At 40.2% G+C, this 18,894-nt stretch overlaps 1 protein-coding gene across 1 annotated transcript in view; it reads left to right on the top strand.

Annotated features, from left to right (window-relative positions):
* The window catches only part of HSD17B4 (hydroxysteroid 17-beta dehydrogenase 4), a 250,503-nt gene that overhangs the window by 171,846 nt on the left and 59,763 nt on the right, over window positions 1-18,894 (top strand). The window contains exon 17 of the mRNA XM_069962669.1: window positions 6,884-6,949. Within this exon, the coding sequence (XP_069818770.1) occupies window positions 6,884-6,949 (66 nt within the window). The remainder of the gene's footprint in view (window positions 1-6,883; window positions 6,950-18,894) is intronic.

Genomic DNA, 18,894 nt, shown 5'->3' with positions numbered 1-18,894 from the left:
CCCCGTGTACCACCGCGCAGGTCCTCTGGTCCACACGGGTCCCTACGCTAACTCCACACCGTGTCGGTCAGCGACCGCCAACCCCGCAAAGCGTGCACATGCAGGGAAGGGAGGCCATGGAACGGCCCTGCAACCCCAATGTCACAGGACCAGACCCAAAAAGCCCCACCAAAACCCAGCCAGCACCACCGGCAGGGAAGGCTGCCCCCAAACGACACAAGTATGGATATGGTATTACACTTACCATTGCTGCTCTCACAGAATGGGGAAGACATAGGGTCCAGACATGTGAGCACAGACATGTCCTGCTAATTTTGGTCATGTGGGTCTTATAAAGGAGTGCTAGCTGTTCAGAGAGGGAGAACTGTGAAACACGAACTGGAGAGAGTGGAACGGCTGCACATCCCATCTATGGCTGATACTAATGCCGCTAGGCCTATATTAAAAATCAACACCAGAGTGTCTGTATATGAATTGATCAAGCCATATTGCCCCGTGTACCACCGCGCAGGTCCTCTGGTCCACACGGGTCCCTACGCTAACTCCACACCGTGTCGGTCAGCGACCGCCAACCCCGCAAAGCGTGCACATGCAGGGAAGGGAGGCCATGGAACGGCCCTGCAACCCCAATGTCACAGGACCAGACCCAAAAAGCCCCACCAAAACCCAGCCAGCACCACCGGCAGGGAAGGCTGCCCCAAACGACACAAGTATGGATATGGTATTACACTTACCATTGCTGCTCTCACAGAATGGGAAGACATAGGGTCCAGACATGTGAGCACAGACATGTCCTGCTAATTTTGGTCATGTGGGTCTTATAAAGGAGTGCTAGCTGTTCAGAGAGGGAGAACTGTGAAACACGAACTGGAGAGAGTGGAACGGCTGCACATCCCATCTATGGCTGATACTAATGCCGCTAGGCCTATATTAAAAATCAACACCAGAGTGTCTGTATATGAATTGATCAAGCCATATTGCCCCGTGTACCACCGCGCAGGTCCTCTGGTCCACACGGGTCCCTACGCTAACTCCACACCGTGTCGGTCAGCGACCGCCAACCCCGCAAAGCGTGCACATGCAGGGAAGGGAGGCCATGGAACGGCCCTGCAACCCCAATGTCACAGGACCAGACCCAAAAAGCCCCACCAAAACCCAGCCAGCACCACCGGCAGGGAAGGCTGCCCCCAAACGACACAAGTATGGATATGGTATTACACTTACCATTGCTGCTCTCACAGAATGGGGAAGACATAGGGTCCAGACATGTGAGCACAGACATGTCCTGCTAATTTTGGTCATGTGGGTCTTATAAAGGAGTGCTAGCTGTTCAGAGAGGGAGAACTGTGAAACACGAACTGGAGAGAGTGGAACGGCTGCACATCCCATCTATGGCTGATACTAATGCCGCTAGGCCTATATTAAAAATCAACACCAGAGTGTCTGTATATGAATTGATCAAGCCATATTGCCCCGTGTACCACCGCGCAGGTCCTCTGGTCCACACGGGTCCCTACGCTAACTCCACACCGTGTCGGTCAGCGACCGCCAACCTGAAATAGAAGTATATTTTAGGAAGTCCGCCACATACATGACTGTATTGATGTATCATTCAGAAATGTACAAGGTAAGCAACTTTCAGAACTACGTACTTCCTTTTCATTTGCATTACACAACTTGACCAACAACTTGAAGAATAAATGAAACCACAAAAAAAAATGTACATAATTACTAGTGATCACATATCATGTATATACTGTATGTGGTCGCTAATGTGACCATGGAAGCATTAAGGGTGGTATCACCCATGCCTTCTCTATAGTGGTTTTCTGAGAAAAATTGCCATTTCAATTAATTGGGGAATTGGGGGGGGGGGTGTCAGATGTTGGCTAAATGCCATTCATGGAGTGTAAATCGTTATGGTGTAAACTGCCCATAACAACCAATCCCAGCTCAACTTGGCAAAAAGCAACTTGTGTTTTGTTTCTGTTTTTTTAATTCTTATTTTTAAACCAACAGAAGCCACAAAAAGTATGTTACTATGACCTGTAAAGTAGATACAGGCATAATAGACTGGACAAGCCCTTCCTATATCTTCAAACTAATCACATATCATTTTTTTCTCATTGTTGTGGATGCTAAGTGTGCCCTTACACAGAAAGTTTTATCCGACAAATTTTTGAAGCCAAAGCCAGAAACAGACAATAAACAGAGAAGAGGTCATAAAGGAAAGACTGAGATTTCTTCTCTTTTCAAATCCATTCCTGGCTTTGGCTTCATAAATCTGTCAGATGAATCTCCGTGTTAAGTCCCTTATAAATCTGTCAGGTGAATCTCCGTGTACAGTATTTTTTTGTATTTTTTTTTGGACTGTTGATAAAGGTTTAGATAGCCTGGTCAGCAAGGCCATATTCTATAGTGTAAATGCTGCCTAGCGGCATATCATTTGAGGTTTGCTATTTTCTATTTTCTTTATATTTATAGAAGTGTAATTATTTCCTGTTTAATCCTTCTCTGGATAAGTGTAACTACATTCAGCATATCCTAGTGCTGCAGGTAGTGTTATACTGGAAGTCTGCTAGCATTCTTTCTGTTTCATATTATGTATTCCCTCTGGGTATATGCAGAACTTAATTTAGCAGTTCATGGCCCAAAATTGACCCATTTACAAGAAATACGCTCCAGTGGGTTTTATTTTCTTGACAAAAGAGAAAAGCAAAATTCATTTTACCAACACATCATGATTTTATGGGCAAATGAACAAAGATTCCCTAATTAAACTTCAATACGTAGTCTTTATTTAAATAGTTTATCTACTCAAGAATGCTATTTTTGCATCGTAAAACTGTGTGCCAAAGTTATTTCAGATAATTGTCTTTCCATCTGTTATTAATGCACTAGCAAAAGCTGCTGTTTCCAGGTCATATAAACATAAAGCATTCTTAGAGATCCATCTCCGTTTCTTGTGCTCACAATTGTGGCTTTTTTACCTCTTGGCTGAATTTTCTAGTTGCTGATTCATTTATCTCACTAAATTGGGTAATAAAAAGGTGCCATTTGTTTTACAACAAGGTTGATATTTGAAGCAATGCCATAACCTATTACCCTTATGCCAGCGGAGTGGCGGACTGTATTTAGGGACTGCTGGGAGATTAAATGTAGGTAGAGTTTCAGGTCTTTGATCTCTAAAGTTTGGGAGACATTTCTAAATTTCATTCAACTTAAAATAAACTTGGTGCTACCTTCCATTTCTCATAATGGTGTAGCCGTACCATAAGGTTGTGCTGTAGCTGAATAGCGGTGTTTCATTGCCTGAAATAAAAACAGGTTTCCAACCATTAAACAATTAGAATATTGGCCCAGCTTTAGCAATCTGTCACTGCTCAGCTTTTGTTTCTCTGATTTCTTTCATAAAATGAAGCTGTGATTGGTTGGTTCCTTGCTCTCTGTCCGGGCTTGAGAAATCCCATTGAATCAATGGGACCAGCATAATTTAAAGTGGAGTCCACGTTACTTGAAATTCCTTGCCAATTCCTTAGTGTGAACATACAGTACCTTAAGGCGGGCATTACCAGTGAGGAGCACCCTGCTGCCGATCCCCCACTGGTGCCATTCCTGTGGGGCTGGCTCCTGCTGCTCTGCACTTCCTAAGATGTGCCTGTTTAGTAGGTTACTGGCCACAGTAGCACCTGCCTCAGCCAGTGATTTTTGTAGCATAATCCACTTGTGAAGCTCACTATACACATGGGGCTTTCACCAACATAACAGAATAGATTGGCAGATTTCTGTATAATTCACTCATAAATAGAGAAGCATTTCAAAGGAATTATAGTTATAAGACAAGCTGAAAATTAGGGTTTCAGCTCAACTCATTAGGGCGGTCCTTGGTTGCCATTTCCCGCCATGCCAGCTTTGATCCATAGATTGCTGTCTGTGAGTGAGAGATGAATTATTCAGATCTGGTGGGGTTGGGAGAAGCTTACAGGAATCCCCAGTGACTTGGAGCCCTGTTCCTGGCTGGTGTCATATCGATTACGTCTCTAAAACGCTGCAGCATAACAGTATATTATACATTGTTGGAAAAAGGGAACTTGTCCCAGTTTAATGCCTTTGATTCACAACTCTGGACGGGGATGCCTTTAAAATAACTTTTGCTACAAACAGCCAAAGGCTGGAACTAATCTACAGTAAATCTCTACACTGAAGTTTTTCCCCATCTGGACTGTTTTTTTTTTTTTTTTCTTGGCACTTGCCAGCATGCAGCTCATAGTTACGGGTCCAACAGCAGAAACTCTTGGAGATGTTTTGAGCAGCTGCACATTACACCTATTGCTGCCTGTAGAAAGTGGCATCCTGCTTCAGACTTTTCTTGGACCTACTAATGCAGGGGGATCGCACAGCACAGTTATTATATAACTTCCTCTGTGCAATTTCATGGTAGGTCACCAAATCCCTTCCAATAGTCCATTAATTCTGAAAAATACAATAGATTGGATAAACTTGAGTTGAACCAGTTTTGCATATAAAAAATGTATATTTTAAGTATTTTAGTCATTACTTTTAATTTTTTCAAAAACCTTCCTTTATTCCGTTTTGAACTTTCTAATATGTAGTTTGCTACCTGCTCTTAGTTTCAGACTTCTCTGATGTCTCTCCCAATAACACGTGCTGTACCTTATGCAAGGTCTTTGTCTCTCTGCTGCTGTCTTTACCAACGCTTTTGTATCTGTACAAACTGCTCTATATCTACAGCCAGTGTCAATGTGCCCCCTCTCAAGACAATATCCTACCCCTCCCTTCTGCTATGCCTGAACTCACTTACACTAAATGGTACAGGACACCATACCTATTAAAAAAGATGAACATCTTAGCTGAGATGTAAAGTGCACCCTTCAAAACTACTGGTCAGAGATTGTTCGCCATGTTCTTACCATATGTGGAGTCACTATTCCACTGGAACCATCTCTCATTTTACTTTGGGTCTCTACCGATACATTCACACCTGCTAAAAATCATCTAACAACTCATTTACTCACTGCAGCTAAATTACTCATCCCGCTTCACTGGAGAGAGGAGCTTCCACATACAGTGATGGAATGGATTGAAAAAGTACAACAGATTGCTCGCCTTTAGGAATTTTGTAGTTGGGAGACAGGCACTCATGAGAAATTCATGTCAATCTGGGGTTCGTTTAATAGTTTTTATCAGAAATTCCTATCTTCCACTATAAACCCTTAAGATTCTTATACTTTGGTTAGCATTTATTATGCTCAGACTACAATAATTGAGTTTCTCCCTTTTCCTCACTCATACTAACAACTTCTAGCATTCCCTCTTTTTTCTGGCCACATTCCAGCTAATTCTGATCTCACTTGCTTTGTAAAAAAAAAAGTGATGGTCCGAAAATTATTTGTTCTATGTTTAAAGTTCCTTTTGGGGATTATTTTGTATCCTCCATCTTAAATAACAATGTTTTTCCAATAATCTGGATTTCTGTTTATGGCAGAATTTAAGTCATTTGAAGTGTTTTCCGCATAAAAAGTAAAAAAATGTGGAGATTGCTTGTATACTACTAGAATGTCCTACTTGCTTTGTTTGTCTTATTGGGACCTGTGTGTCCTTGTTCATTGTATTGTCCAAGTGTTGACGTTCCTATTTCTGATACTTTTCACAATAAAAACTTGTTTAAAAAAAAAAATAAAAAAATAGGTTGACACTTTATTTGTACCTGTGACACAACATACATTTTCTGCGAAATACAGTTACAGCAGAGTGGATGACATTTTAACCTTATCTTATTCTCTTCCTTGAACATTTTTCACATGTAAGTTGACTGGCATTGCAGATTTTTACACTTGCTTCAAGTCAATTAATGTTGCTGAATAGTTTAAGACTTTAATAGGGGAAGTCCATTGTCCACACCAAACCTTAATTGTTGTGACTCTTTTTATGACTATTGATTTGCAACAAAAGAAAAATTGGCTGCAGATTACTGTATCGGGCAAGTAGATAAGATTTTATCCACATGTGCAGATATTGCCTTGCAGGGTGCATTATGAAGCATTACTGTAATTTAAAAAGGAGAAAAAAATTTTGGGCATGTGACAAACATTTCAAAAGATATTATTGGTCAGGGTCACGATGTAAAGGTCCTTGTATTTCTTCAATAACTGATAGTTGAATGATTATTCAGCCATCAGTTATGACTCCCATACAGAGGAACGTTTGGCACAGTTTAGTTAGTGTTCCTGTGTTCTCTGTAAGGAGGGTTAATTCGCAGCCAGAGAGCGTTGTACATAGTAATATCTCTGTTTTCTCTGTTTTATATTTTATGTTACCATTTTAGCACAATGCATGTTACCTGGAAAAAAAACCTTTTTAAGAGCATTTTTTAAAATCTTTCTTAAACCATCCAGGCGTATGTAAACCACTGTCTCAGCTCAGTATAAGGCACTTCTATTTTCTTGCTAAGTATTAGGGTCATAATAATTTATTTTTCTGTTATAACACTTGCTATGCTGTATAATATTTTTGCAGCTGCCCTCTGAATTTCTTGAAAAATCCATTTATTTGTTTTCCCCTTTTTCATGTCCTTAACAATCTCATGTTTGGCCATTAAAAAGAAGAAAAATCTCCCTTGGGAACCGGACATGACAAGAAAGGCTCTAGCTGTATTTTCTGTGAATGCTGCAAAATTAAAGGGAAGTATAGCAGATGTGCTACTTGCCTTAGATAAGGTTTAACATATTACTAAAGGGAATTGGTCCAAAATGAAAAGCCTCTGCACACAACTAGGTTTAAGAGATTTTTTTTCTTCTTTCATCTGTGTCTGCTACATTTATAAATAAGTCCTGAACCTTCATTTTGATTTACTTTGTTTTAGGCTACTGCAAATCCACCCAATCGCCCCCCAGATGTTGTTGCAAGTGATGTCACCTCAGTAGATCAGGTAATGTATTCTTTAGATATTGACTACACTATATATATATATATATATATATATATATATATATATATATATATATGTTTAAAAATTTATGTTTAATACATTATCCTTTTGAAGTTAGTGAAAAAGAGGCATTGATGACTATTTCAATACTGGTATACTAATAAAGCTGCAAAATGATAGCCTCAGAGTTCTATGTGAATGTGCACTGATATCTTTATGTGTTCCCTTATGTTTGCTTTGCCTACTGCTTTATATGGGCACTGTCACTAAAAATAACTTTTGACATGTCATCAGATATGTCAAAATTTATTGATTACAGCGGGTGTTATTGCTGAGACCTGCTCTAATCAGAAGATATAGCTGGGGAGACATTGTGGCAGTGTAATGCACTCCCTGGCTGGCCCCACAGTCCATCAATATTCTCAATGTAAGTCTAGAGAAAATATTGATAGAATGAGCGGCCGGCCATGAAGAGGATGGTACTGCCGTAATCTATTCCCGGCTATATCTTCTGATCACAGCGTGTCTCACCAGGAAGACCCACAGTAACCAATACCTTTTTGACATGTTTGATAACATGTCAAATATTATTTTTACTGACGGTACAACAGGTCTTTTATGTTTTTTGAATGAACACATAATAATAATAATATTAATAATAATAATAATGATGATGATGATTTGGTATAGATTTATCTGGTATATGTGGTGGATTTTCTGCTGTAAAGAACAAGAGTAGCCTTGCATGGGATAGCAGCCTTGATATTTTTTTTTGTTTTTAGTTATTTCTACACTACTATCACTTCAAGTAGATCTAGCATAAACCTAGCTTTTGCAAACCTTTTAGTATCCTTTTATGCAGTCTATGCTGTCTAAAGGCTAAAGCATTTCTGCATTCTGAAGTCTTAATTGCACAGTTTCTCTGACATAGACCAGTTGCCAGCGCTGAATGCGTCCGTCTGTACAGGGAAACAACGTATTGATAAGAGGAATTTTTCACCCAGTTGTTAGATTTAATGATGGAATAACACGTTGCACGTTATGGAGTTATACCTAAAGGGGAACTATCAGCAGGTTAGACAAATCTAACCTGCTGATATGCCCCTAAAGCACAGGAGACACAGAGGAGGAAGATATGTCTCTTACTTTCTTCCTTGGCGCCATTCCATTGCAGTTAGCCGTGTACTCCATGGTCCAGTGAGACCATTAGGAGCACTGGGGCACCTGTTAAGAACACTGCCCGCCCCCATTGCACCTATTTGCTTATCTGTTACCCAGAGCATAGCAGACAGAGACTAGCACATTCCTCATATTGTTATCAGAGATTACAGAGATCTGTAATAAAATTTTGAAGAACATTGCAGATGTCCATAGGAGGTAGAGCACACACAAGGGTTTGCTATGTGGCACTGGGAGACAGCTTTTCTTTATGAGCACCAGAGACATCCATATGAGTCACTGGGGTATCTATTGTTTTCCATATGCATTTATATGGTCCTCATTTCGCAGGATGCTCAATGGCACAGCACTCAGCTTTGTCATAAAAAGCAATCTTTTTAATACAGCTAAAGATTTTGCAGTCATACAGCAGTTTCATTGTTTAAAGCCGTTTGATTTTGCAGGTAAAACGCCAGTATTCGGGTATAACAGTTCTCACATTGATTTAGAAACTGATGTTCTGACTGAAGCCTTTGTAATGTGTTACTAAAGGACATTGGACTTGAGATGTTATGCATGAGGCACATTTATAAAATGGTTCACGTTTTGTGAAGAGACATCAAAAATCCAATTTCAGTAGTTAAATACTTGAGCCTGTACACAGATGAGTTCTGTATGACAGCCCAAAGGTGTTGTGATTAATGGCCGCCTTAAAATATAACAGGAATAGAATGCTTTCTATACAATATTCTTAAGGTTTTTGACAAGCAAACCTTGCACCTAAAATATAAAACTGATAGTAAATTAAAGGGGATCTATCATCAGGTTCTCTACTACATTTTATTCACTTTATATACAAGACATGTTGCTATCTGCTGGGTATGCAGCCGCTTACCCTAGAGAGTATCCACCATAACTAATGACTCATGAACCAGACACAGGCCTTTCTAGTTTCTCATCAAGTACATATTTGTTATGCTAGATAACAGGCGTTTCTACTAACTCTCTATAGAGGGGAAGAAAATGCTTCATGTATATCACTCCAGGAAGAACGTCAATATTCTATTACATTTTGCTGGGAACAGCCCTCTCTATAGAGGTTGACCCCCATTAGATTTTTTTCCTCATTCACTAGATACAGGAGAACTGATCAAGGGGGCACCTGAGTCTTCCATTAGACTGTAGTTGTGGTCATGTGTATGCTTGGTCGCTTCATTTGTACTCTGAGAGTACTCTGCTATCCCCTGATGCTTCTATAGTAAATAAATGGAGCAGGTGGTGTGTGTGTGTGTGTGTGTAGCCACCAATATTCAAATGCCAAATGATCAGACTCTAGTATGTGTTAGTTGTGCTCCTCTGTACTCTGATAGGAAGATTCTTAAGATTATGAGAGAACCAGTGGCCAGCCTCCCCCATGGTCAGATATTTATCTCCAGCTGCAGTCTATTGGTGCTATCAATCTGCTGACGTAAAAGTAGGCCATGGATTTAACAGTTCACTATCGAGAAGCATAAAACAGGCATGAGAAAAGAGCAGAGCGATTTGAGCATAACAAAACAATGCAGGATCGGTCCAAGGATATGCAGCAGCATAGGTGCTGGTTCCTTGACACTCTCCTGGGCCAAATAAATGCACTTTTTAAAGCAAATGTACCATCAGTACATTATGCTTTAAGTTCTGCTTATGGATAGAACGGTGCAGGAAAGCCATGTCCCCACCCCCCTACGATGCGGCTCCATTAGAATCAATGGAGGTGCAGCATAGAGGGGCGGGGATTTCCTCCCACTGGAAAGGGGCCAGTGCTTCACCCCCTACTGGTGTCTGGGAATAGAATGACGCCCTACGCGGGAATCGAGCCGTGGTTAATAAAAAGGACAGCGGCATTGGCTTTCCTGCACTGACACCATTCTATCTTTGTGCAAAAGGTACTGATGGTACATTCGCTTTATGAGAAATAAAGATCCATACACTGCTCTACCAATAAAACATGCAATGTGATGTAAGGTGACACTGCTGCAGGTGACATTCTCTTAAGGCAATGTTCCCACAATGTAAAACTAGTGCTAATAATGCCGTTGTTGCAAAGCAAGGGCCGTTATTAATGATCATGATCATTAATAACCGCCATTGTTTTGCAACAACGGGCATTATTTGCCCTTATGTTTACATTGTGGCAACATGGCCTTAAAGCATAACAGTCATTTATATGTCATTTTTCAGAAATCAATAAATATCAATAGTACAAGCGATTTTAAGAAACTTTGTAAAATGATTAAACAAAAGTTGTTTTTTTTTGTACTCAAAAAGTTGTTTTTCTCCCCCCCCCCCCCCTTACTTCAGAAGCAGCAGGATTTCTGTGTCCATTAAGATCTATGGAGAGGGAGGGGTCTAGGGGGGTGAGTGAGCATGGAGAGGAGAAAAGGCAAAACTGCAAAACCCTACATCCTGCAATCTTCTCTCACCAAGCATCCAGATAAGCACTGACCTTTCTGACCTCTGAATCCAGCATTTTAGGTGCCCAGACAGTCTCTAAACTGTACAGCTGCTTTTCTGCTCTCCCTGCTTATTCATCCCCTCCACTCAGCAAACCTGTCTTCATTTTTCTGGTCTGTAATGAAAACTGCTTTATCTGATAATTCTGGGGGTGTTGCAAAACAGCTTTTTTTTTAGTACAGTGTTTCATAAAATTGCTTGTACTATTCATTCCTGCAAAGATATTTTAAATGACAATTTCAATTCGACAGAGGCTAAAAAATAAAGTGAATATTAGTATACATCAGGATTTACTGCATGGACTAATGCATATGCCTGTGCTTTTCCATAGCGCAGTATACTGTACCATGAAATCTTATGTATTATGGATACCACTAAGGTATATGTTAGTGGTGCATGATTGTGCCCTCACATATGTAAACAATTAAGAAATAAAACAAAAAAAGACTTGTAAAACAGCTATTACTTGGTGTTGGTATTCTAACATTTTTATGCTCCTTCCATGTGATCACAGTATGGTTTTATATGGTAGCAGTTTGTACCTCCATGAAGCTTTTGTAGAGGAAGCCTAACCCTTTTTGAATTAATACTATATAACTGGAGAGTGAATTAAAAGGAGAAGTCCAGCCTCAGCCGACTTCTGGCAGGTGGCTGGGGAAAGAGTAATAATTAAGTATTGCTTACATCTTTCCATGCCCGTGATGAGCTGCAGGACCAGCCCTGTGACCCCTGCTGGATGGCATTTCCCCCGGAGTTGTGATGACATCACAACTCTGGGGGAAAATGCCTGTCCCGGCTGATGGACAGCCTGCCCCATCAATCGGTGACTGGAGCGGCATACCACCACAGCCACTGCTTGGCTAAACAGCCAGTCCATCAGCCGGCTTGTGACATGTGCAGCGGCAGAGATCCCGGAGCCCAGCGGGACTGGATGGAAACTATTTATGGTATATCCTATTTGGCCTTATTTTTTCACAGTCTCTGTATTAGATTACTTTTTTTAACAACTGTTTGGAAAACTTTATTACCATAATGACACAACTTAAAGGATTCCATTTGACACTTTCTGTTTTTCTTCCTTTTTTTTTTTCTTTGCAAACTTGACACAGATGTTAAATTTTACCAAAGAACCCCATCAAAGTGACTGGTTCTTGCCATTTATATTCACTCTGTGAAATCTTTCAGGATTTAGCTATAAAAAGCAAAAAAAAAAAAGTATTTTTGAAATCTAAAAAGATGAGCATTTACTGTGCCAGTTCATGTACCACTCGGGCACTAATTGGGATCAGTGAGTCAATGTTGAATGATCTATCAGTTTCAGATGGAAGTGTTGTTAATTGGCAGCTGCTCGGCGCTCCTTAAGCTGGTGCTAAGGAGATGTGAGCACTAAATATAAAACCAAGGCTGCATGGAAGTTTGCTTGTTCAGCGACTCGACACCAGACATCGATTAAAATATATTCATCACATTGCAATTAGTAGAGATGTATTTGCCAGTAAATGAAAACCTGAAGGCTCACAGACTGGGTCTGAGACATCAGCAACATGGTTTGTGTATCCATATGGATTTGTAACCATTTCACTGCTATGGTTGTGAAGGTGATATTACTGAAATGTCATCCAACATTTCCAGTCCCAGCTGTATGATGTATGTTGCGGATATTTTTCAGTTGTCTCATATAATGCTCATGCAACTGTATCACTACATAATGAAAGTGTATAATTTTGTATGTCACTGGTTATGGCAGTCCTATATGAGCATATGAACCGCAGTGGCACCGTGCACAGGAGAACTATGATATCCTTTCTCTATGACTTGCAGTTTATGGTTTTCATCTGTTGCCCTATTATAGGATACTTTGCATGCTACTTTATCTAAAGACAGGCTTGAAAATAGTGCAGATACTGAACTATGTGATCTGGGGGTTTCTAGTACTCAATTATATTATGTAATATATATTACAATTCTACCAGGTCCTAAGTTCTACTCACCTATGTTGATTGACAGCTTATCACGATAGCGTAGCTTTGGTGGTAGAGCTACTTTAGGCCATGGTGTAAGATATTGCTTATCTTGATGTTTCAAGCAGTGACTAAGTGGAATACTACATGGTCAATGCATACTTGTCTACAATAAATTGCTATTACAAACCATGTGTAGCACACTGTTTGTGAGGGCGATGCTGAGAGGTAAGGAAAAGGAAGAAGATGCACAGGGGAAGCTTTGATCATGGAGTGGCATGGTGGAATAGATTTAAGTTCAGGTAGTTGCCTAGTGGTCATGATTGGTACCTTCAAGTAGAAAGCTTCAGAATTGAATTAGCGGCAGCCCGAAATACATACATATTAGCTGCAAAGTATCGCCTCTGGTAATGCAATCACAAGATTGTTTAATCTCTTAAGAAGCAGTTTGCAAGTGTTTCCAATCCCATTTGAGCGTTTCTATTGATTTTCTCCACCTCTGGTTGTCTACCTAACTGTATAGATTTTCTATACTCAACAGCTGGTTAAGAACAACTTGGGCCACCTAGGCTTGCATCTGCATCTCACTCTTGACCTTTCTAACTTATTATATTGCTTTTATTGAAATGGTAATAACTGTATTAAAATTCACTAAAATGAACTACAAATAAATGTAAAGATTATTATTCTTTGTGTTGTGTGAGCAGTGTCGCAATCTATGTATCTCTATACTTATGGTATATACAGAAATGGGGGACGTTGGCTCTCGACATGTTCTCCTAACAGGTAAGTATTTATTCAAAAGGGACAAATGAACAAAATATGATACATGCACACAACATGGATATCTAAGATGTAAATAACGCAGAAAATAATAAAATATATAAAAAAATAAGTTCAGAGCCAATAGATAGTAAAGGGAACCTGTACATGCTTATTGCTGTAGTATTGCAAAATGAGTAGCCTGCGGGCTATGTCCACACATAGTGTTTAATGTTAATTAGCGCTTTATTACCGCAAATTGCGCAATTCACAGCAAAATATTGCTGAGTAAACGCTCCGTGTGAACAGAACCCCCTGGACCCTATGGCGTACCGGTATGGGTTATTTGGTAACAGGTGGCCATGCCATACCGGTAAATCATTGGTTGTCTAGGGGTTAAAGAGGTACTCTGGAGGAAAAATATTATTTTCAAATTAAGTTATCAGAAAGTTATATGGATTTGTAAATGACTATTTAAAAATCTCAAGTCTTCCACTACTTATCTGCTGTATGTCCTACAGGAAGTGGATTTTTATTATCAGTCTGACACAGTGCTGTCTGCTGCCACCTCTGTCTGTGGCAGGAATTGTCCAGAGCAGTAGCAAGTGCCCATAGAAATCCTCCTGCTTTGGACAGTTCCTGTCAAGGACAGAGGTGGCAGCAGAGAACAGTGTCAGACTGAAAAGAATACACCACTTCCTGCACTTAAAAGCTTGAGATTTCTAAATAGAAGCAATTCAAAAACCTGTGTAACCTTCTAAAACCAATTGTTTTGAAAACTATATTTTTTCTCCGGAGTACCCCTTTAAAGTGTCAAGCCAAACATGTTCTCTCTAGAGATGAGTGAACTAGGTTCGGGTTCGAGTTGATCCGAACCCGAACGTTCGGCATTTGATTAGCGGGGGCTGCTGAACTTGGATAAAGCTCTAAGGTTGTCTGGAAAACATGGATACAGCCAATGACTATATCCAGGATTTCCACATAGCCTTAGGGCTTTATCCAACTTCAGCAGCCACCGCTAATCAAATGCCGAAAGCTCGAGTTCGGATGGACTCGAGCATGCTCGAGGTTCGCCCATTTCTAGTTCGCTCCTTTTCGAAGACTTTACTATGGAAAATATAGGTAGCTGAGTGTGTGGAACATAAAAATGTTGTGGTACCTGCTGAGACGTACCCTTGTATGTTAGTTTGGGCTGTAGATTAAACCCATTCAATGTCACTTTTTTTTTTTTCAGCGACATGCAGTCCAGCAAAAAAAAAAATAAAAAAATCTATGTGGCCTTAAGGAATTACATTTTATTTCTTCTATCTGTCTCTACTGTGCTCATTTTTATTTTTTATGACTTGTATAACAATGCACAAGGGTCCTAGTCATCTAAATCAATGTTGGTCCTCAGAGGCAATCATCCCAGACAGGCCTTCTCCTGAAGAGGAGACTCCAATTGCTCACTGTGATCTGAGACTATTTTGGTTTCCTTTTTGCTTTGGATAAAACTCTCTAGTGAAAACTGTAAAGTTATATTTCCTCAGTTCACTGCTGAAGGGAGGAATCCTAGCCAAATAGACCAATTTTGCAAAAACCATTAACACATGGAAAAACATTGGATTTACTCAGATTTGAGGAAAAGAAAATGGGCCCTTTAAGTGTTACACTTAAACATGATCAGAACAGGATTTTAGCTTCTGAATGTAAAGAGGAACACAGAAGGTTTCCGCCTATGAATGTAATGACTAGAGATGAGTACAACTCGAGCATACTCAAGTCCAATTGCTCGGCATTTCAATACAGTTGGATGCAGCCCTGGGGAGTCCGGGAAAACATTGATACAGCCTATGGTGGTCTTGTGTCAGGGGAGCAACATATAGTAGATGTAGAGGAAAAGCAAATAGGGGGGAAAAAAAGCAGACTGGATGTAAGGAAGGATAATTCCCTTAAAAACTAAAACTATAATAATACATATTAATGAATATAAAGCATAAATATAAACTCTATCACATTTTTTATGGAAATAGTGTCTGTTAGCCCTCACAGAGATAAGACCCATTGTAGCCAAACTGTAGCATGGAAAGTAAAGACCCAAAGCCGAAATCCAAGGGCTTGGCAGAATATAGCTAGAACAGAACAACTAAAAAAATATGCTATCTGAGAATGGCCTGAGAACACAACCAGGGGGCAGTAAAAAAAAAAAAAAAAAAAAAGATCTTTTTGTATCCTTTGGTGACTGTTTTGGGACTTCCTTCTTACACCATTGCCTTCACAAAATATGAGCATTTCACTATGTAATATAACTGTACTTGTTACTTAATAGTCAGATGGGCAGGAGCATTTCTACAAAATGGGGTGTTAAAGGGGTATTCTGGGCAAAGCTTAAAAAAAATAATTTTAAACAAGGATTATACTTACCAGGTAATACCTGACACATTGCACCAGAAATTGCTTTACAGCACGCCGTCCCCATTCCTTCCTGGCTGAGTTCCGGTCCCAGCTTGTGCAGGCGCACCTGCGCTCTTACAAGCTTTCTCTGCTCTCTCTCTCTGGGAGTGTTGGCACTCAGGGATGGCCTGATAAATTGTTACACACCTTCCTAGTGCAGTCAGGCCCACAGAACACACCTGCACTTAGAAATGTCACAGACACAAGATAGCACCTGATGAAAGACCCTGGGACATGACAACTACAAGACTTCCAGTTGCAGTACCTGCACATATTTGAGCACTATGCATCCGGAATCCGGAGAGAGATTATATTGCATTGTTATATAACTTTTCTGGGGGCACTACAATAATAGAAAGATCACTTTTGCTCAGAGACCCTTTTAATGCTAGATTAAATGGGTGTGATTAGGAGACTGAGGGTGCATGAATTATGTTCAGGGGGTGTGATTATGAAGCGTCTAGCCCAGCATTCACATTCCATTTTGGAGTGAAGTTTCCGCCTATCTGACTAAAAGTACATATAGTCCTCCTTTAAATAGTCATAGTAAATGTATTGATATAGTTCATGATATGGATTTAATATAAAAGAACTGCTTTCAGTATACTGTATGTAATATATTTAGAGTTTATCCAGGGCAAATAACACAACAGATGTGCACTAATAGTCACACCAATAAACTTGTACAATTACCAGTAGCAACTGATCATGGGCGCTCCAAATGCGTTTACATGTCTGCTCCACATGATCATGGTAATTAAACAAAATACCAATTGACTTCAAACAGGTTTGTATTTTATGTGCACAGAATGATCAGCTCTAAATGTGCTACCTACAGCTCAGTGGCAAGTGGGAAGCCAGTTAAAAAATGTCAACTCTCAGCAAGAGAGACCTGTACCCACTGTCAGCGGTATGATATTCTGTGCGTGTCCAAAAGTAGCTGAGTAACCGCAGAGTCAGCCAGAAGGGATATAAAACCGTTACTATGCTGTTGCTTTGTTCTTTTGCCTGTTCTGAACATATTATTGTTTAATAAATGTATTGAAATAAAGAGGCAGTGACTCTATTTGAAAATAATCAGATTGTTCCCCATATTTTTTATTATGATATGAGGGAAAGGTAGCAGAAAAAATAATTTTTATCATACAAATTTCTACAAAAAGTCTGAGGCTGTGTTTTACATGTTATAGACTCATTTGCACAGTTTTATAAATAAAAGCTTTTTTTTTATTATTTTTTGCATTAGCAAAAGCTATAGCCCCAAAAATTGGTCGCATTTACTTGCCATGTGGCATGTAATCATCCCAGAAGAAGTCCCTGCCACTTAATTTTAAGGTTTGCGGAAGGTATTTGGGAACAAAGAGCAGGCTTCAAAATTGATTGTTAACGGACGCAAATCTCCCTGCGTAAACATGGGATGGGAGGCTCATAACAATAAAGGCAAACAGCTGGATGGGAGAGCCGGAGAATAGAATGCCAGATCACTAGTTAAGTATGTAGTGCTGTGTGATCTGAAAACTGACAGCACAGATATATGTATAAACTCAGTTTCCATGGCTGCACCAACGATACAAGGATTGTTCGTGCAGCCTGGTCGCTTTATTTCTCATGCCGTGTAAAGGCAATGCAAGCAAGTGCAGTTCTCTCTGTTGCTCGTTTGCAGCGGCCCGTGGGTGAGAAATTGTGTCTTGTATAAGGACCTTTTAGTGTGGGGATTATTAAGACCGTTGTATCTGTATGTTGTTGTTTTTTTCATGCCTGTCTACAAATCAAGAGTGCATTGGAGTCAGCCCAGGAAGTCTATGCTGACTCATAGCCAATTTCCATCTGTATGCAGGCATAAATCATGGTAAATTGGGCACAGAAGAAGGTGGTGTCCCCTGTGTGCCCTGCTGTGTCTATCTTCCCCAACCAACAGGCTAGAGGAGCATAGACCAGGAAGAAGGTGAAAATGTTTGTGCAAACCAGGCCAAGGTGCAGAATGATAACTTTCCCCTGTAATTGTTACTTGCTGCTTGGCACACTCTAGGAACAGTTGAGTCTTAAGTTTATTTAACAACTTTATAACAGTTTCAAACATACACCTTGGGGGACATTTATCAAAATGCGCCCCAGCTGTACACCATGGAAAAGGGGCAGATTCGCCCATTTTCCATGGCATACACCAGCCGTATCTGATGGGCGGGCGAGGCAGCGCAGCAAGACTGAGAGGAGGCGTGGTTTACACCTGGAAACAGGCAAAAATTTACACCTGCTCTGAAGGTCAGTTTTTGCGCAATTCCTGTGCAAACCAGTGGGGTTTTGGAGGGGTGCTTAATTTAAGACTGGTACCTTATTACTTTGTTCTTAATAAATGTCCCTTCTTGTTCTCTGGGAGGGTGACATCTTTAGGTAACTTGAGACACTTCATGTTCCTAGAAATATTCTTTTTATCTCATCATTGCATTGGCACTGAACTGTATTTGTCTTCTACCTCCTTTTCACTCGACATGGTGATGTCAAGCCCACCAGGTTGGGAACTGATCTTTTCTGTGGTCATACAGGGATTTATCACCATTTTGACCTCTCCACTGTTAGAAATGTGCCTCCTTAAAGGGAATGTACCATCAGGCCTGGGCGGAAGCACTGGAGGCGGCCTGACCCACCCCCAGTGGGAGGAAACACTCGCCCCTCTATAATACAGCTCCATTGGATCTAATGGAGCTTTGTCGTAAAGGGGCGAAGGTCTCCTCCCAATGGGGTTGGGTCAGCCTGCTTCCAGTGCTTCAGCCCAGGCCTGATGGTACATTCCCTTTAAATTACCCCTAAGCCTGACAGATTATTGGCATGAGATGTTATACAAACATGGAAAAAGTATATGTCCGAGTGATGTTACTGTATGGATGCCATCTGTTACTCATAGACGCTCATGTTGAAAATAAAAAAAAAATAAAAAAATGTTTAATGTAATATTTGTTTATTTGATGATGTAATATTATAATCCTGGCAAAAAGGTATAGGAAACAGGGAAGGTAACACTTGTATTCATCTATTTCCTCTAAAAGGGGTTATTGATTGCATTTTAGAACCCATTGCTTATTTTAATGTCTAAATGTATGTTGTAGAGGAAAGGAAACAGTGAAATCGCGTATGACCAAG

The sequence above is a fragment of the Dendropsophus ebraccatus genome, chromosome 3, assembly GCF_027789765.1.
Source record: "Dendropsophus ebraccatus isolate aDenEbr1 chromosome 3, aDenEbr1.pat, whole genome shotgun sequence".
In the NCBI taxonomy this organism is placed as follows: Eukaryota; Metazoa; Chordata; class Amphibia; order Anura; family Hylidae; genus Dendropsophus; species Dendropsophus ebraccatus.
Note: the sequence above shows the minus strand (reverse complement) of the source record. Positions and strands in the feature narration are given on the sequence as shown.